Below are 21,881 nucleotides of genomic sequence, written 5' to 3'. Positions count from 1 at the left end.
AGTAACAAGCTTCTATTCAAATTCCACTTAAAGCAGTAAAACAAAAAAAAACAGGCAAAAAATAATTAAATTTCTTCTAAAAATCAATAAAAACAACTGATCAAAAAGCTCCAAACTAGCATTAAACTCAAATTAACTACTTGAAACCTTCAATTCCTATCAAAACAAGCCTAATACTAATACAATATCGTAACCAACCATCAAAAACATCAAAAGTTGCAAACAGACTGCTTTTAATAGCCGCAAGTGAACGAAAAAACTTCTCTCGCTTAGAAAATTTTTTCACACATCAATTTCTCGCTCTCTCAAAAAGAGCGGTATGAACAAAAACCACTCTCGTTTCGCTCCGCTCTTTACTTTTGTTCAGCTCCAAAATCACTCCAAATTTTTTCACGCGTTTCATTTCCCGCTTCAAAAATCACTCCAATAAAATTGATTAAAAAAAGGACTTCTCCAATACTCCTCTTCGAGTCGTAAAAAAAAGTCAGCGCCCCAATACAATTAAAATTCTTGTAATTGTAAAAATAGGAGCGCTATAATAGCCAGCTGAGAAGATGAGGGCGGCTATTAATAAAGAACTCAAAGCAGTGAACGAAGAAGTTGCTAAGAATGCTCTAGAAAAGCGCAAAAACGGTCATGCGAACATTTTGCATTAAAAAAAGACAAACAAGCTTACAATAAATGCTTCAGACTTCGTTCGAGACCAATTAAATAAGCTTCTCCGACATTCTATTTCTGCATCATCTCAAAAAAACATTTGATGAAGAAAGAAGTGCTTATTTCCTCAAAGCAGCGCTTATTAAGACTCAATAAGATGTTTGTAAAGCAATAATTGAAACTTTATCAGTAAAATCAGGCAGATTGCAAGAAAAAATCCACCACTGATTCCTATAACCCCAATTGATTGGAAGTACACAAATTTTTTAACCATTTATAAAAACGGACCATTTTTTTCCATTTCGTAGTTAGACACACTCCTATTTCTTAACGCGAGGACACGTGAGCTAGTATCAATACCAACAAGCGTTAGAGACGATAGCGGTCATCCAAAATTGCTTTTTAATTGTTTATCCGGTTTTCGGTTTTTGATTTCGTTTTTCGATACTGACTCAGTTGATTCTAGTTTATTTTGCTAAGCAATTTTTGTTCGGCGAAGAAAAAAAAACATAAGAGGACAAGTCCAGACAAAAACAATTGAATTAACAAAGAGCCTGGGGACGTGCTGGCTTACAGGTAGAGCGATGTGCATGGGTGGGGATTGGGGGGGGGAAAGGTAGGGGTGCTGATGTTGAGGGAGGGGGAAGGAGGAGGCGGTGAAGTGCGGGGGTCAAACTCTAAACACCGCCAATCACGAAATAAATCTGTCTCTAAAACAGTTTCGGTGATTAACAAACTTAGAATCTAGTAAGGGGAAAGCCTCTAAAACAATTTAATTCCCTAGACTGCGTTACATGTTATTCCTGATATTGAGGACGAAAAGTCAAATTGATCAGAGGGAAAATCGGTAAGTAAAAAATCACAAAAAAATGATACAAACTTAATTTCAGTGCAATTAAACGTAATTTACTCCATTAGGGTAAGGCGGACAGGTGCGGCAATGAGGGTTGAGTAGGAGAGGGCAGTTGTGTGGGGCTCGGTGAGAGAGTGATTGGGGGGTTATGAATGGAGGAGGGAAGGGGATAGGGCTTATGACTAAGGGTGGGGGAGGGGGTCACACTTATACTAGTAGGAGCTCCTCAGCCATTTAATACCCTCTGAGCTTTACTGGCTTATCCCGTTTTCGGGACTAAAAATCAAAAGGGTCAGATGAAAAACCTGTCCAAGCAAAAAATTGACTAAAAAGACCACATGACAAATATAATTGCTACAAAATGCGTTTGAGGACATTTAAAAGATCAAAAAAGAAGGAAATATCACAAGGTTCAGTAAATAGCCGCAATAGCTTTCATAGATTTGAAGTCTCAAAATGATTTAAAAAAAACAGACCAAAAAACGATTTATAAGCTGAGATGTTTTGAATAAGAATCTGTTGAACTTATTACTGCTTCTATTAACCGCTCTCAAATAATAAGAAAGAAAAAAATAGAGAGATAGAAAAGGAGAGTGGTAGAGAAAGACTCAAAATAAGGCTCCAAGGAGCTCCTCAGCGATTTAATACTCTATGAGCTTTGCCTGTTAATCCCGTTTTTGGGGCCCAAAAATCAAAAGGGTCAGATGAAAAACCTGTGAAAGCAAAAAATTGAATAAAAAAGACCACCTGACAAATATAATTGTTACAAATTGCGTTTGAGAACAATTAAAAAGACCGAAAAAGATGGAGATATGACAAGGTTCAGTGCCAAAACATAGCTGGCAGATTGCCAGAAAATAGCCGCAATAGCTTTCGTAGATTTGAAGTCTCAAAATGATAATAAAATAAACAGACCAGAAAAACTACCTATTATATGCTGAGATGTTATATTTTGATTAAGAATCTGTTTAACTTATTGCTGCTTCTATTAGCTGCTCTCAAATAGAAAGAAAGAAAAGAATAACATAGCTGGCAGATTGCCAGAAAATAGCCGCAAAAGCTTCGTAGATCTGCAGTCTCAAAAAAACAGTAAAAAAGACAGACCAACAAAATTCGTCTTTTCATTGAAGGCTGATAAGTTATATTTTGATTAAAAATCTGTATAAGTTTTTCTGCCTCTATTAGCTGCTCTCAAATAACTTTCATTTAGAGTGACACACCCATTTGACCTTATCTCTTTGAATTAAAGGATAAAGTCGATTTCAATGTCAGGAAGTCATTTTTGAGAGTGAGGTAAGTCAAGTGTGACCAAACATTTAATCACACAAACGAACAAAAAACTCGCTCCACTAGGAGCGAAAAATGACGTCACGCACGCAATTCAGTTGAAATTGCATGAACGAATGAACAAAAAGATATGAAGTGGCTGTGACGTCATATGGTCGTAACAAAAATCGCGAGGACGAAATAAAAAAAACAGAGAAGGCCAATAATAGTCCCAGCAATAATAACCCTGTGCTATTAATAAAGAAAAAGAACGAAAGAGAAGAAAAGAACGAAAGAAAAACAAGAAAAGAAAGAAGAAAGAAAGAACGAAAAATACAAAGAGGGAGAAAGAGAGAGAGAGAGAGAGAGAGAGAGGGAAAGCGGGAGAGATAGAGAAGGAGAGTGGTAGAGAGAGGAGAGAAAGCAGGAGAAATAAAGGTTGAAAGTAAAAAAAAACAATAATTAATGCAAGAAACAAAGATTAAAACAGACACGACTAAACTTATTGCTGGAATATTTTAAGAGAGCACTTAAAACAAACGTAAACGTAAAAACCAAATAGCAGTCATATTGATTTTATGACGAACGATAGGATACCAAAATGCATTTTAGAAAGACCATAAAGAAAAAGACAGTACATGGAAGAGAAAGGAAATTTGCTTCATCGTTTTCATCCCCCACCCACATACATACATACACCCACACACACAGACCTACATACATACATACATACATACATACATACATACATACATACATACATACATACATACATACATACATACATACATACATACATACATACATACATACATACATACATACATACATACATACATACATACATACATACATACATACATACATACATACATACATACATACATACATACATACATACATACATACATACATACATACATACATACATACATACATACATACATACATACATACATACATACATACATACATACATACATACATACATACATACATACATACATACATACATACATACATACACATACATACATACATACATACATACATACATACATACATACATACATACATACATACATACATACATACATACATACATACATACATACATACATACATACATACATACATACATACATACATTACATACATACATACATACATACATACATACATACATACATACATACATACATACATACATACATACATGCATACATACATACATACATACATACATAAATACATACATACATACATATATACATTACATGCATACACACACACAACCCATAATTTAATCCTTTCTCAGAGCTAGCAATATATCAAGCGCATATGACGCAGTGGTAACAGCGCCTGGCCAACAATCTTTTGACTCGTGTTCGATTCCCAACCATATAGTTTTTTTGATTTTGAGCCTTGTGGGTCATTGACCTCTCGGTAGTTCTGCTTAACCACGCTTTTCAATGATACAGTTAAACATGCGCTTCGACAGACCCCTTAAACAAACAAAAATTTTGTACCTTTCAAGAGCGTACGCGTTTAATATATAAGAAGAATTAACTCCCCTCTAATGAGTGAGATGAAGGAAAAACTATTCCCTATTATTGAACGACAACTAAACAGGGCTCTAATTAACTAGCGGTACAATTTCTTTTGCATCTCGCTTCTCATTGAGGGACACAATATTGTCACTGGGCAAAACATTTAATCATATCACCCCACCTCTCAGCTTCCTTCCTATCTGCAGCAGAAGTTACAGTGAGAAGTCTGTCGTAGAGATACCAGACAAAAACTCCGTCAGTCTCACTCTCACTCCTCAGTCTGCATTCCAGATTCACTGTCCTATTCAACAACACTGTGTACTCTGCTCTGTCTCCACTATCACTAGATGACAACAGGGAGAGAGGAGCTGAAAACATTATTTACAAACGGTATATCACGACAGACTGGAGTTGGGCTAATATTTTACGAGCTTAGACTTGAAAGTGACATACATGATCAGAGTCCGAGCATAGTTAAAATACAGACTGGAGATAGAAGTTAGCAAAATCAAACATAGCTGACAAATTGCCAGAAAATAGCCTCAATAGCTTTGTAGATCTACAGTCTCAAAAAGATAATTGAATACAGACCGGAATTTCTCGTCTTTATTATTTGCTGAAATGCAATATTTTGATCAAGAATCTGTATAACTTATGGCTGCTTCTATTCGCTGCCCTCAAATAAACTTCAATTAGACCGACACACACTCAGCCAACCTTATCTCGTTGAATTAAAGTAAAATATTTTTGAAAGTGAGGAAAGTCATTTTTGAGAGTGATGAAAGTCACGGATCATAAAAAACTTAAACACGCGAATGAACAAAAATTCGCAACACTACGTCTGATAAATGACGTTATGTCGCACGCAACTCACTCAAAATTGCATGAAAGAACGAACAAAGAGCAGAGTTGAAGTTATCGCGAGGTCATATGGTCGTAATAAAAATTTTGAGAAAAAAACAGCTGGAAGAACTGCGGAAGTGAATCGAAACGTCGGAACTTCACAAAAAACCGTAATTGCAGACAAAAATGAACATAAACCGACAAACTTCGGACAAAATTGCTCTCGAATGACAGGCGACGCAATTTAATTCAGGGGCCGTAGCCTAAATAAATTTTTCTTTATGAGTGCGCAAACATCAGCCGAAGGTAGGATTCTGACCCCGACCTCCTGAGTCCGAGTCCGTCACCTCGACGGAGGTATAAACAATTCGGCTATCCGGCCCTTGTCATCGCGTCTCTAACAACCGGCTTTTTTAAACAACAAACTTCAATACGGAGTGATAGCTATTGAAATCACTCAAAAATCAAGAAGAGCAAGAAAAATTTACTTCAGAAGTCAAAGAATATTCTAGAAGAACTCGAAACGATATAACGAAAAATTTGCATAAAAGAAGACACAAACGTTTAAAATAATTGCTTCTCATCCGAGAGCACATAATAACTTTTGTCTCAAACTATTTACAGTTTACCTCACCAGATCCGATTGAAATATTTGGTAAAACTTTACACCCCTGTCATAATGAAAAATTGAACATTGACACCAGTTAAAACAAACTAAAATTTAAACATAGTAGGCAGATTGCCGAAAAATAGCCACCGTTGACGCATATCGAGATTGAAACAGAAAAAAGAAGAGATAGAATGACGAAAATTTTTCATGTCTCAAAATTGTTCTAATTCAGTGTGCAGTTTCAGTTAGATTCTAAACCTATATTTAATTCAGCTTCTCAACTGAAGGGCATTAAGCTTAATATTATTATCAGCTATCAATCGCTCTAACGAACTTTGATAACCTAATTCAAAAAGACTTAATGACCGGGCTTTATCGGTTTATCCCGTTTCTTTTGATTTTGTTCATTTGACATTGACCGTATTCACTAAACAATGAGTGAGAAGTCAACGTGAAAATCGTGACTTATGTAAAACAAAAAACGTGATCAAAAGGTAAAGCGAATTAGAAAAAAGGAGAGCGCCTTAATAATAGCCGTTTGAAAGGCTCACGGCGGCTATTACACAAATACGACATTATTCAACATCATAAAGGACAAAGACGCACAGAACAAAAACGTAAACCAAAACGAAAAAAAATTGAAATATTGATAACGATAAATTCCATATTAAAAACATATCTGGTAACTTAAAAAATTGCCAAAATTCTAAGATGGACAAATACTGAACGGCTAAAAAACTGACAGGTCTTTATTATGTAATGAAACAATACATATAAACGGTATCAGAAACTTAGATCTTCGCAATTAACTCGGCGACTCAAAAAACACACTGGGTAAAGTCAAAGGCAGCTATTTTCTTAGAAACTGATCTGCATCAAACAAAAACTAAAATTTAGAATAAAAGAAAAAAAAATTAAATTATTGTTTGGGGGTCACTGCAATGAAGGAAAAGTAAGATACTAAGAAAGAAAGCATAGACAATTTTTATTCAGGCTATTGCAAAATGCAAATTAACCATGAAAAAGACCAAAGAAGAATAATCACGGGCACAAAAAAAAGTTACAACCAAAACCCAGCCCCCTGCATACTCACGGAAGGAAAATGGAGTCAGAATTTTTTTTAAAAAATCCAGCAAACTCTAGGCTGCATTATATGAATAGAAATCAATTGCAAATCGAAAAATTTAAGTTCTACGAAAAATGCAGAAACCGTTAATTTTTAAAAAAAAAACTGATAAAAGCAGAGAGCTGGCAAAACTAAAGGTCTTAGTACATCGCTAGAATGGTACATGTCAGAAAGTGGCGAAAACATTCGCATTGTTGAAATCATTAAGAAAAGGACTATATTAATTGATTCTTCTCGACTCACCCAATGAGAGTGGAGTTGAAAAAAATTGCCTGAGTAAACAAAAAAAGAAAGCAATTGATGAAATTAAAGAACAAGTGGGGGACGGTAAACTCAATTAGTAGACTGCTCATTCAAATTATAACCATGTCAGCAATAAACTATTTAATTTAATTGGTTAAACATAAAAAAGGAATATTATCTGATACAACTTTCCATTATTTAGCATTCGAGGCTCAGCAAAAATATAGCCATCCTCATGTTGATAAAGAAGTGAAAACAGTTCAAAAATTCGAAATGCTAATGTTTTGAAAAAAAAAAATTTAAAAAATCTTCACTAAATTAAAAGACCAAACCAACATCCCTGATGTTATACAGAAACACTTTTCTATTAGTTAATACCCAAAGACAAACATAACCGTCAGACTGCCCAAAAATAGCCACAATTTTGACTGATTGAGGTATTTTGAAAAGAATCAATTTCGAGGTATTTTGAAAATAATGTGCAGTTAGACATACTCCTGTTTGTTAACGAGAGAAATCCTGCATTGGTAGACCTCAGTACAAAGATTAGTTGGAATAAAGTTGGCATGCCGGCCATCAAAAACTGGTATTCATATGTTTATCCCGTTTATTAGCGAATTCGTGACCTTTTCTCAATTTTTTATTCAAAATCATGAAAAAAATTGTGAATACATCTCACAAAAAGAGCACAAATAGAATAAAAAATAATTATAATACAAACGGCGGCAGAGATGAGGGAGGTTTTCCAAGGAATGGAGCTGAGCTCATTTTGAATCTTCTTGTTGTCAATGTCTATACAACCAAAATAGTAAAGTTTGTCTATTTTATTTACGGTTTTGCCCATTTTCTTTACGCTTTTGTCCTCAAAATAAACCCAATTTGTTTAAACTTACAGACCAAGGGAATAGGCTTGGAAATGAAAAAAAGAGACAAGAGAAAGTAAAAATTTTGAAAAGAACTAAAATTAATAAGAAGTTTTTAAAAGAGCAGTTGGAATTAAGGTCATTAAACTAGCCGCCATTAAATTCCATAACTCCAAGTGCAACTGAACAAAATATCAACAAAACCATGAATGGTAACCCTGATAACTAAGACTAGTTGGAATACCGGGCATCCAAAACTGTTATGGGTTTATTCCGTTTATTGCCGAACTCGTATTTCGATACTAACTCTTTTTATTTTGGCAAAACTGTTGCATAAAATAACTCTGAGCAGAATGAGAGAAGGAAAACTAGCCTACAGAAAACAAAAGTTTCACGCAAATATCTGAAGAAGCTCCTAAATAAGGTAAAACGAAACCAATTTTAATTCGAAAAATCAATCAGGACATGTCCGGACATACAATCCACGGAACTGATCAAAAAACTTTTTAAACATACCCGGCAGATTGCCGGAAAATAGCCGCCGTTGATTCGAATAAGCATGATTGGGATTGAAAGAATAGAAGATATTGAAAAAAAAAGATTTTTGTACAAAGACATTTTTTAAACCCGATGTATTTTGATGGCATTTCGTATTTGAACATAAAGTACTTCTGTTTCTTAGAGAGAGGCTACAGGGGCTACTAACAATACCAAGAAGCATTAGAGATGGTAACTAAGACTTATAGGAACGACGTTCAAATAGCGGGCATCTAAAATTGGGCTTTATGGGTTTATCCCGTTTCTACTTCTGACTTCAATTTTTTATACTGACTCTGTTCATTTTGAATTGCTTTGCTGAGCAACTGATGTTCAAAATCACTTTGAGCAGAATGAGAGAAGAGAGGAACTAGCCTAGAGAACTCAAAAAGATATCACGCAAAATATTGAAAAAGCGGCAAAATGAGGTAAAGCGAAACATTTTTTTATTCGACGAAGTAAAAAAACATAGCAGGACAAGTCCTGACGTACAATTCAAAGAATTTTCATTGACTAAAAAACAGAAAAACTAGACCTAGAATTGACTATGAGTGAATTGAGAAAACCATTTTAAAAAAATCAGATCAAAAAATAAGAAAAAAAAACAAAAAATCAATGTCAAAATGCCGCATGTGAACAAAAAAACCACTAGCGAGAAAATGAAAATTTAATGCAAAAAAAACTAGGCCTAGAATGAGCTGTGAATGGATTGGGAAAACTATTTAGAAAAAAATCCGATCCAGAAAAGCGAAAAAACACTAAAAATCAGAGTGAAATTGCCGCATGCGAACAAAAAAACCACTACCGAGAAACCGAATTTTTGTTCAAGCACCATTTTCGCACTCTACTTTAAAATTAGAGCACAAAAAATTCACGCCGCAAAACCACTCGCATTTTCGCTCCATTTCCTGTTTCGGCGTGATTAAAATCACTAATCCAATTTGACTTCAAAAATCATGAAAATGTGTGAACAGATCTTAAAAAAATGACAGCGCCCCAATACAATTCAAATTCTTTGAATTGTAAAAAAAATAGGAGCGCTTTAATAGCCGGCTGAGAAGATGAGGGCGGCTATTAAAAAACCAAATACTGCTCGACCACAACAAGGGGCCAATTAAGCAGAACAAGCCGAGCAGATAAACAGAACTTCAAAAACGTAGAGATCAATTACAAAATTAAGATACTTTAGGGGTTCAGCGTGTTGAAAACCAAAGCTTACGATCGAAATGGTAAGCGAGCGAAAGAAGACAATTTCAAAAGAGAAAAAATACTCAACATATGAAAGGTAAGCAGAGACAGGAAAAACAACAAACACAAAAAAGCGACCAACCAAAGATTTCTAATCTTGTTAATGCAACGCTAGAATCTAACCATGCATTATGGATCAAGCTTAAAAACAATATTGACAAATTCAGATAAGAAAATATGAAATTGACAAAATTCTGAAAACTGGAATATAAAAAATGATAGCAAATCTATCTGCTTTTTATACACTTGTGTCTTCAAACGAGTACAATTTCTTCAAACTTTCAGGGCCCCATCGCTAAGCTTGGCCATAAAAGAAAGATGAAAACGAGAAAAAAAGTAAAATTTTGGAAATTGGCGCACATTACTAAAAAGTAGCAAAACTACTTGAAGCTAGTGTCATCAAACCAAAAATTGATTTCTCAAACCTACACATTAACCAATGCATTTCATTGCCCATCTCCTTCGAAATACCATTACAAAAGGAACATTTTTACGACATAGGAGCGAAACTGCAAAAATCGTCATTTTTTTGTGTTAAATCAGCATAACTAGAGTACGAACCACAAACACACATGGGAAAAAATCTTGCCTTGAAGATCTATATCCAACGCCTGTATAGGAGCCTTTTACTATTCCATTTTTTCTCCATTTACAAAAATCAAAAAACAAACACATAATTTTGGACTTAAACGCTTCAAACAGACATATTTACATCCTAAACAAGTTAAGCTCGCAAGAAAAGCAGGTTGAAAACATGAGGCCCACCATTTATAAAAGCTAAATTAGGAGTTTTCGTAGAGGCGCTGAAATGGGGCGAATGGCTTAAACTTAATCCTATTTTGAAAGCTCGAAGTCAGAGAAAAAACTGTAGAAACTCCATCTTTAGGGGGGATGTGAGCACAGCTTTAAAAAGAGAAACATAGCCGGCAGATAGAGAAGGAGAGCGGTAGAGAGAGAGAGGAGAGAAAGCAGGAGAAATAAAGGTTGAAAGTAAAAAAAACAATAATTAATGCAAGAAACAAAGATTAAAACAGACACGACTAAACTTATTGCTGGAAAATTTTATGAGAGCACTTAAAACAAACGTAAACGTAAAAACCAAATAGCAGTCATATTGATTTTATGACGAACGATAGGATAATAAAATGCATTTTAGAAAGACCATAAAGAAAAAGACAGTACATGGAGAAAGGAAATTTGCTTCATCGTTTTCATCCCCCACCCACATACATACATACACCCACACACACAGACCTACATACATACATACACAAACATACATACATACACACATACATACATACATACATACATTCATACATACATACATAAATACATACATAAATACATACATACATACATACATACATACATACATACATACATACATACATACATGCATACATACATGCATACATACATACATACATACATACATAAATATATACATACATACATATATACATTACATGCATACACACACAACCCATAATTTAATCCTTTCTCAGAGCTAGCATTATATCAAGCGCAAATGACGCAGTGGTAACAGCGCCTGGCCAACAATCTTTTGACTCGTGTTCGATTCCCAACCATATAGTTTTTTTGATTTTGAGCCTTGTAGGTCATTGACCTCTCGGTAGTTCTGCTTAACCACGCTTTTCAATGATACAGTTAAACATGCGCTTCGACAGACCCCTTAAACAAGCAAAAATTTTGTACCTTTCAAGAGCGTACGCGTTTAATATATAAGAAGAATTAACTCCCCTCTAATGAGTGAGATGAAGGAAAAACTATTCCCTATTATTGACCGACAACTAAACAGGGCTCTAATTAACTAGCGGTACAATTTCTTTTGCATCTCGCTTCTCATTGAGGGACACAATATTGTCACTGGGCAAAACATTTAATCATATCACCCCACCTCTCAGCTTCCTTCCTATCTGCAGCAGAAGTTACACTGAGAAGTCAGTCGTAGAGATACCAGACAAACACTCCGTCATTCTCACTCTCACTCCTTAGTCTGCATTCCAGATTCACTGTCCTATTCAACAACACTGTGTACTCTGCTCTGTCTCCACTATCACTAGATGACAACAGGGAGAGAGGAGCTGAAAACATTATTTACAAACGGTATATCACGACAGACTGGAGTTGGGCTAATATTTTACGAGCTTAGACTCTAAAGTGACATACATGATCAGAGTCCGAGCATAGTTAAAATACAGACTTGAGATAGAAGTTAGCAAAATCAAACATAGCTGACAAATTGCCAGAAAATAGCCTCAATAAACTTTGTAGATCTACAGTCTCAAAAATATAATTAAATACAGACCGGAATTTCTCGTCTTTATTATTTGCTGAAATGCAATATTTTGATCAAGAATCTGTATAACTTATGGCTGCTTCTATTCGCTGCCCTCAAATAAACTTCAATTAGACCGACACACATTCAGCCAACCTTATCTCGTTGAACTAAAGTAAAATATTTTTGAAAGTGAGGAGAGTCATTTTTGAGAGTGATGGAAGTCACGGATCATAAAAAACTTAAACACGCAAAAATTCGCAACACTACGTCTGAAAAATGACGTTATGTCGCCCGCAACTCACTCAAAATTGCATGAAAGAACGAAAAAAGAGCAGAGTTGAAGTTATCGCGAGGTCAGATGGTCCTAATAAGCCGAAAGAACTGCGGAAGTGAATCGAAACGTCGGAACTTCACAAAAAACCGTAATTAGAGACAAAAATGAACATAAACCGACCAACTTCGGACAAAATTGCTCTCGAATGACAAGTGACGCAATTTAATTCAGGCGCCGTAGCCTGAATAAATTTTCCTTTATGAGTGCGCAAACATCCTGACCCCGACCTCCTGAGTCCGAGTCCGTCACCTCGACGGAGGTATAAACAGTTCGGCTATCCGGCCCTTGTCATCGCGTCTCTAACAACCGGCTTTTTTAAACAACAAAATACGGAGTGATAGCAATTGAAATCACTCAAAAATCAAGAAGTGCAAGAAAAATTTACTTGAGAAGTCAAAGAATATTCTAGAAGAACTCGAAACGATATAACGAAAAATTTGCATAAAAGAAGACACAAACGTTTAAAATAATTGCTTCTCATCCGAGAGCACATAATAACTTTTGTCTTAAACTATTTACAGTTTACCTCACCAGATCCGATTGAAATATTTGGTAAAACTTTACACCCCTGTCATAATGAAAAATTGAACATTGACACCAGTTAAAACAAACTAAAATGTAAACATAGTAGGCAGATTGCCGACAAATAGCCACCGTTGACGCGCTATTCGCATATCGAGATTGAAACAGAAAAAAGAAGAGATAGAATGACGAAAATTTTTCATGTCTCAAAAATTGTTCTGATTCAGTGTCCAGTTTCAGTTAGATTCTAAACCTATATTTAATTCAGCTTCTAAACTGAAGGGCATTAAGCTTAATACTATTATCAGCTATCAATCGCTCTAATGAACTTTGATAACCTAATTCAAAAAGACTTAATGACCGGGCTTTATCGGACTATCCCATTTCTTTTGATTTTGCTCATTTGACATTGACCGTATTCACTAAACAATGAGTGAGGTAAGTCAGAAGTCAACGTGAAAAATCGTGACTTATGTAAAACAAAAAAACGTGATCAAAAGGTAAAGCGAATTAGAAAAAAGGAGAGCGCCTTAATAATAGCCGTTTGAAAGGCTCATGGCGGCTATTACACAAATACGACATTATTCAACATCAAAGGACAAAGACGCACAGAACTAAAACGTAAACCAAAACGAAAAAAATTGAAATCTTGATAACGATAAATTCCATATTAAAAACATATCTGGTAACTTTAAAAATTGCCAAAATTCTAATATGGACAAATACTGAACGGCTAAAAAACTGACAGGTCTTTATTATGGCATGAAACAGTACATATTAACGGTGTCAGAAACTTAGATCTTCGCAATTAACTCGGCGACTCAAAAAACACATTGGGTAAAGTCAAAGGCAGCTATTTTCTTAGAAACTGATCTGCATCAAACAAAAACTAACATTTAGAATAAAAGAAAAATTAAATTATTGTTTTGGGGTCACTGCAATGAAGGAAAAGTAAGATACTAAGAAAGAAAGCATGGACAATTTTTATTCAGGCTATTGCAAAATGCAAATTAACCATGAAAAAGACCAAAGAAGAATAATCACGGGCACAAAAAAAGGTTAAAACTAAAACCCAGCCCCTGCATACTCACGGAAGGAAAATGGAGTCAAAATTTTTTTTAAAAAAATCCAGCAAACTCTAGGCTGCATTATATGAATAGAAATCAATTGCAAATAAAAAAATTTTAAAAAGTTCTACGAAAAATGCAGAAATCGTTAATTTTTAAAAAAAAACTGACAAAAGCAGAGAGCCGGCAAAACTATAAGTCTTAGTACATCGCTAGAATGGTACATGTCAGAAAGTGGGGAAAACATTCGCATTGTTGAAATCATTAAGAAAAGGACTATATTAATTGATTCTTCTCGACTCACCCAATGAGAGTGGAGTTGAAAAAAGTTGCCTGAGTAAACAAAAAAGAAAGCAATTGATGAAATTAAAGAACAGGTGGGGGACGGTAAACTCAATTAGTAGACTGCTCCTTCAAATTATAACCATGTCAGAAATAAACTATATAAATTAATTGGTTAAACATAAAAAAGGAATATTATCTGATACAACTTTCCATTATTTAGCAATCGAGGCTCAGCAAAAATATAGCCATCCTCATGTTGATAAAGAAGTGAAAACAGTTCAAAGATTCGAAATGCCAATGTTTTGAAAAAAAAATTGATAAAAAAATCTTCACTAAATTAAAAGACCAAACCAACATCCCTGATGTTACACAGAAACACTTTTCTATTAGTTAATACCCAAAGACAAACATAACCGTCAGACTGCCCGAAAATAGCCACCATTTTGACTGATTGAGGTATTTTGAAAAGAATCAATTTCGAGGTATTTTGAAAAGAATGTGCAGTTAGACATACTCCTGTTTGTTAACGAGAGAAATCCAGCATTGGTAGACCTCAGTACAAAGATTAATTGGAATAAAGTTGGCATGCCGGCCATCAAAAACTGGTATTCATATGTTTATCCCGTTTATTAGCGAATTCGTGACTTTCTCGATTTTTTATTCGAAATCATGAAAAAAATTGTGAATACATCTCACAAAAAGAGCACAAATAGAATAAAAAATAATTGTAATACAAACGGCGGCAGAGATGAGAGAGGTTTTCCAAGGAATGGAGCTGAGCTCATTTTGAATCTTCTTGTTGTCAATGTCTATACAACCAAAATAGTAATGTTTGTCTATCTTATTTACGGTTTTGCCCATTTTCTTTTGTTTACGCTTTTGTCCTCAAAATAAACACAATTTGTTTAAACTTACAGACCAACGGAATAGGCTTGGAAATGAAAGAAAGAGACAAGAGAAAGTAAAAACTTTGAAAAGAACCAAAATTAATATCAAGTTATTAAAAGAGCAGTTGGAATTAAGGTCATCAGACTAGCCGCCATTAAACTCCATAACTCCAAGTGCAACTGAAAAAAATATCAACAAAACGATGAATGGTAACCCTGATAACTAAGACTAGTTGGAATACCGGGCATCCAAAACTGTTATGGGTTTATTCCGTTTATTGCGGAACTCGTATTTCGATACTAACTCTTTTTATTTTGGCAAAACTGTTGCATAAAATAACTCTGAGCAGAACGAGAGAAGGAAAACTAGCCTACAAAAAACAAAAGTTTCACGCAAATATCTGAAGAAGCTCCTAAATAAGGTAAAACGAAACCAATTTTAACTCGAAAAATCAATCAGGACATGTCCGGACATACAATCCACGGAACTGATCAAAATTTTTTTAAACATACCCGGCAGATTGCCGGAAAATAGCCGCCGTTGATTCCAATAAGCATGATTGGGATTGAAACAATAGAAGAAATTGAAAAAGATTTTTGTACAAAGACATTTTTTCAGTCCGATGTATTTTGATGGTGTTTTGTATTTGAACATAAAGTACTTCTGTTTCTTAGAGAGAGGCTACAGGGGCTACTATCAATACCAATAAGCATTAGAGATGGTAACTAAGACTTATATGAACGACGTTCAAATAGCGGGCATCTAAAATTGGGCTTTATGGGTTTATCCCGTTTCTACTTCTGACTTCAATTTTTTATACTGACTCTGTTCATTTTGAATTGCTTTGCTGAGCAACTGATGTGCATAAAAGAAGACACAAACGTTTAAAATAATTGCTTCTCATCCGAGAGCACTTAATAACTTTTGTCTTAAACTATCTACAGTTTACCTCACCAGATCCGATTGAAATATTTGGTAAAACTTTACACCCCTGTCATAATCAAAAATTGAACATTGACAGCAGTTAAAACAAACTAAAATGTAAACATAGTAGGCAGATTGCCTAAAAATAGCCACCGTTGATGCGCTAGACGCATATCGAGATTGAAACAGAAAAAAGAAGAGATAGAATGACGAAAACTTTTCATGTCTCAAAAATTGTTCTAATTGAGTGTGCAGTTTCAGTTAGATTCTAAACCTATATTTAATTGAGCTTCTAAATTGAAGAGCATTAAGCTTAATACTATTATCAGCTATCAATCGCTCTAGTGAACTTTGATAACCTAATTCAAAAGACTTAATGACCGGGCTTTATCGGTTTATCCCGTTTCATTTGATTTTGTTCATTTGACATTGACCGTATTCACTAAACAATGAGTGAGGTAAGTCAGAAGTCAACGTGAAAATCGTGACTTATGTAAAACAAAAAACGTGATCAAAAGGTAAAGCGAATTAGAAAAAAGGAGAGCGCCTTAATAATAGCCGTTTGAAAGGCTCATGGCGGCTATTACACAAATACGACATTATTCAACATCAAAGGACAAAGACGCACAGAACTAAAACGTAAACCAAAACGAAAAAAATTGAAATCTTGATAACGATAAATTCTATATTAAAAACATATCTGGTAACTTAAAAAATTGCCAAAATTCTAAGATGGACAAATACTGAACGGCTAAAAAACTGACAGGTCTTTATTATGTCATGAAACAGTACATATTAACGGTGTCAGAAACTTAGATCTTCGCAATTAACTCGGCGACTCAAAAAACACATTGGGTAAAGTCAAAGGCAGCTATTTTCTTAGAAACTGATCTGCATCAAACAAAAACTAACATTTAGAATAAAAGAAAAATTAAATTATTGTTTTGGGGTCACTGCAATGAAGGAAAAGTAAGATACTAAGAAAGAAAGCATAGACAATTTTTATTCAGGCTATTGCAAAATGCAAATTAACCATGAAAAAGACCAAAGAAGAATAATCACGGGCACAAAAAAAGGTTAAAACTAAAACCCAGCCCCTGCATACTCACGGAAGGAAAATGGAGTCAGAATTTTTTTAAAAAAAATCCAGCAAACACTAGGCTGCATTATATGAATAGAAATCAATTGCAAATCAAAAAATTTAAAAAAGTTCTACGAAAAAAGCAGATATCGTTATTTTTTTTCAAAAAAACTGACAAAAGCAGAGAGCCGGCAAAACTATAGGTCTTAGTACATCGCTAGAATGGTACATGTCAGAAAGTGGGTAAAACATTCGCATTGTTGAAATCATTAAGAAAAGAACTATATTAATTGATTCTTCTCGACTCACCCAATGAGAGTGGAGTTGAAAAAAGTTGCCTGAGTAAACAAAAAAGAAAGCAATTGATGAAATTAAAGAACAGGTGGGTGACGGTAAACTCAATTAGTAGACTGCTCATTCAAATTATAACCATGTCAGCAATAAACTATTTAATTTAATTGGTTAAACATAAAAAAGGAATATTATCTGATACAACTTTCCATTATTTAGCATTCGAGGCTCAGCAAAAATATAGCCATCCTCATGTTGATAAAGAAATGAAAACAGTTCAAAGATTCGAAATGCCAATGTTTTGAAAAAAACTAATAAAAAAATCTTCACTAAATTAAAAGACCAAACCAACATCCCTGATGTTACACAGAAACACTTTTCTATTAGTTAATACCCAAAGACAAACATAACCGTCAGACTGCCCGAAAATAGCCACCATTTTGACTGATTGAGGCATTTTGAAAAGAATCAATTTCGAGGTATTTTGAAAAGAATGTGCAGTTAGACATACTCCTGTTTGTTAACGAGATAAATCCGGCATTGGTAGACCTCAGTACAAAGATTAATTGGAATAAAGTTGGCATGCCGGCCATCAAAAACTGGTATTCATATGTTTATCCCGTTTATTAGCGAATTCGTGACTTTCTCAATTTTTTATTCGAAATCATGAAAAAAATTGTGAATACATCTCACAAAAAGAGCACAAATAGAATAAAAAATAATTGTAAAACAAACGGCGGCAGAGATGAGGGAGGTTTTCCAAGGAATGAAGCTGAGCTCATTTTTGAATCTTCTTGTTGTCAATGACTATACAACCTAAATAGTAATGTTTGTCTATTTTATTTACGGTTTTGCCCATTTTCTTTACGCTTTTGTCCTCAAAATAAACCCAATTTGTTTAAACTTACAGACCAACGGAATAGGCTTGGAAATGAAAGAAAGAGACAAGAGAAAGTAAAAATTTTGAAAAGAACCAAAATTAATAAAAAGTTTTTAAAAGAGCAGTTGGAATTAAGGTCATTAAACTAGCCGCCATTAAATTCCATAACTCCAAGTGCAACTGAAAAAAATATCAAAAAAACGATGAATGGTAACCCTGATAACTAAGACTAGTTGGAATACCGGGCATCCAAAACTGTTATTCAGGGTTTTATTCCGTTTATTGCCGAACTCGGATATCGATACTAACTCTTTTTATTTTGGCAAAACTGTTGCATAAAATAACTGAGCAGAATGAGAGAAGGAAAACTAGCCTACAGAAAACAAAAGTTTCACGCAAATATCTGAAGAAGCTCCTAAATAAGGTAAAACGAAACCAATTTTAATTCGAAAAATCAATCAGGACATGTCCGGACATACAATCCACGGAACTGATCAAAAATTTTTTTAAACATACCCAACAGATTGCCGGAAAATAGCCGCCGTTGATTCCAATAAGCATGATTGGGATTGAAAGAATAAAAGATATTGAAAAAAAAAGATTTTTGTACAAAGACATTTTTTAAATCCGATGTATTTTGATGGCATTTCGTATTTGAACATAAAGTACTTCTGTTTCTTAGAGAGAGGCTACAGGGGCTACTATCAATACCAATAAGCATTAGAGATGGTAACTAAGACTTATAGGAACGACGTTCAAATAGCGGGCATCTAAAATTGTGCTTTATGGGTTTATCCCGTTTCTACTTCTGACTTCAATTTTTTATACTGACTCTGTTCATTTTGAATTGCTTTGCTGAGCAACTGATGTTCAAAATCACTTTTAGCAGAATGAGAGAAGAGAGGAACTAGCCTAGAGAAGTCAAAAAGATATCACGCAAAATATTGAAAAAGCCATAAAATGAGGTAAAGCGAAACATTTTTTTATTCGACGAAGTAAAAAAACATAGCAGGACAAGTCCTGACGTACAATTCAAAGAATTTTGATTGACTAAACAGAAAAACTAGACCTAGAATGGACTATGAGTGAATTGAGAAAACCATTTTAAAAAAATCAGATCAAAAAATAAGAAAAAAAATCAATGTCAAAATGCCGCATGTGAACAAAAAAAACCACTACCGAGAAACCAAATTTTTGTTCAAGCACCATTTTTGCACTCTACTTTAAAATTAGAGCGAAAAAATTCACGCCGCAAAACCACTCGCATTTTCGCTCCATTTCCTGTTTCGGCGTGATTAAAATCACTAATCCAATTTGACTTCAAAAATCATGAAAATGTGTGAACAGATCTTAAAAAAAAAACACAGCGCCCCAATACAATTCAAACTCTTTGAATTGTAAAAAAATAGGAGCGCTTTAATAGCCGGCTGAGATGAGGGCGGCTATTAAAAAACCAAATACTGCTCGACCACAACAAGAGGCCAATTAAGCAGAACAAGCCGAGCAGATAAACAGAACTTCAAAAACGTAGAGAACAATTACAAAATTAAGATACTTTAGGGGTTCAGCGTGCTGAAAACCAAAGCTTACGATCGAAATGGTAAGCGAGCGAAAGAAGACAATTTCAAAAGAGAAAAATTACTCAACATATGAAAGGTAAGCAGAGGCAGGAAAAACAACAAACACAAAAAAGCGACCAACCAAAGATTTCTAATCCTGTTAATGCAACGCTAGAATCTAAACATGCATTATGGATCAAGCTTAAAAACAATATTGACAAATTCAGAAAAGAAAATATGAAATTGACAAAACTCTGAAAACTGGAATAATATAAAAAATGATAGCAAATCTGTCTGCTTTTTATACACTTGTGTCTTCAAACGAGTACAATTTCTTCAAACTTCCAGGCCCCCATCGCTAAGCTTGGCCATAAAAGAAAGATGAAAACGAGAAAAAAGTAAAATTTTGGAAATTAGCGCACATTACTGAAAAGTAGCAAAAGTACTTGAAGCTAGTGTCATCAAACCAAAAATTGATTTCTCAAACCTACACATTAACCAATGCATTTCATTGCCCATCTCCTTCGAAATACCATTACAAAAGGAACATTTTTACGACATAGGAGCGAAACTGCAAAAATCGTCATTTTTTTGTATTAAATCAGCATAACTAGAGTACGAACCACAAACACACATGGGAAAAAATCTTGCCTTGAAGATCTATATCCAACGCCTGTATAGGAGCCTTTTATTATTCCATTTTTTCTCCATTTACAAAAATCAAAAAACAAACACATAATTTTGGACTTAAACGCTTCAAACAGACATATTTACATCCTAAACAAGTTAAGCTCAAAACAAAAGCTGGTTGAAAAGATGAGGCCCACTCTTTATAAAAGCTAAATTAGGAGTTTTCGTAGAGGCGCTGAAATGGGGCGAATGGCTTAAACTGTTAATCCTATTTTGAAAGCTCGAAGTCAGAGAAAAAAATGTAGAAACTCCATCTTTAGGGGGGATGTGAGCACAGCTTTAAAAAGAAACATAGCCGGCAGATTGCCGGAATAGCTGCGAAAGAATAGACCTGCGTGCCATATAATAGAGATAGAAAAAGATACAGATATAAATTGAAAAAAAAAAATCGACGCCGCTCAAAAAACTAGGTAAAAAACATTCAGCGATAAATTAATAAAACTTGTTAAAACTCTTTCCGCAGAAGCCTCTTATTAGTGACCTTTACTGCACATATGAGTCCCTTTGACATTAAACAAATTCAAATTAAACTTAAGTTTTAAAGTGCAAAAGTCATTTTATTGAGTGAGGTAAGTCACGTATGATCAAAATCTAATCACGCAAATTACCTAAAAACTTTTGGTAAAGCGAGTGGGATATGACGCCACGCGCGCAAATACCGTGTTAGTGAGAGGAAGAAGTCATTAAGAAAATTTGACTTTTTCAGCTTTGCTGTGTGAACAAATGTAAAACGAAAAAAAGGCGTCAGCCGACGAAACAAAAAACATAGCAGGACAAGTCCAGACGTACAATTCAAAGAACTTTCATTGAGTAAAAAAACTAGACCTAAAACGGACTATGAATGGATTGGAAAAACCATTTAGAAAAAAATCCGATCCAAAAAATCGAAAAAAACAGTAAAAATCAAAGTGAAATTGCCGCATGTGAACAAAAAACCACTAGCGAGAAAGCGAATTTTTGTTCAAACAACGTTCTCTCACTCTACTTTAAATTTAGAGCGAAACAATTTAACGCCGCAAAACCACTCGCTTTTTCGCTCCATTTCCTGTTTCGGCGTGACCAAAATCACTACTCCAATTTGACTCCAAAAATCATGAAAATGTGCGAACAGATCTTAAAAAAAAGACAGCGCCCCAATAAAATTCAAATTCTTTGAATTGTAAAAAACCAAGAGAGGGCCAATAATAGCCCCAACTATCGCTGTGCGGCTATTAATAATACTGACAACAAAGCACACTTAAGATAAAAATAAATATACA

General features: G+C 34.6%; 1 protein-coding gene across 1 annotated transcript in view; it reads right to left on the bottom strand.

Moving 5' to 3' along the window:
- The window catches only part of LOC142354029 (contactin-4-like), a 330,197-nt gene that overhangs the window by 142,475 nt on the left and 165,841 nt on the right, over positions 1-21,881 (bottom strand). The window contains exon 11 of the mRNA XM_075406293.1: positions 4,508-4,694. Coding sequence (XP_075262408.1) covers positions 4,508-4,694 — 187 coding nt within the window. The remainder of the gene's footprint in view (positions 1-4,507; positions 4,695-21,881) is intronic.

The sequence above is a fragment of the Convolutriloba macropyga genome, chromosome 15 (genome assembly GCF_964194025.1).
Source record: "Convolutriloba macropyga chromosome 15, txConMacr16.3, whole genome shotgun sequence".
NCBI lineage: Eukaryota > Metazoa > Xenacoelomorpha > Acoela > Convolutidae > Convolutriloba > Convolutriloba macropyga.
Note: the sequence above shows the minus strand (reverse complement) of the source record. Positions and strands in the feature narration are given on the sequence as shown.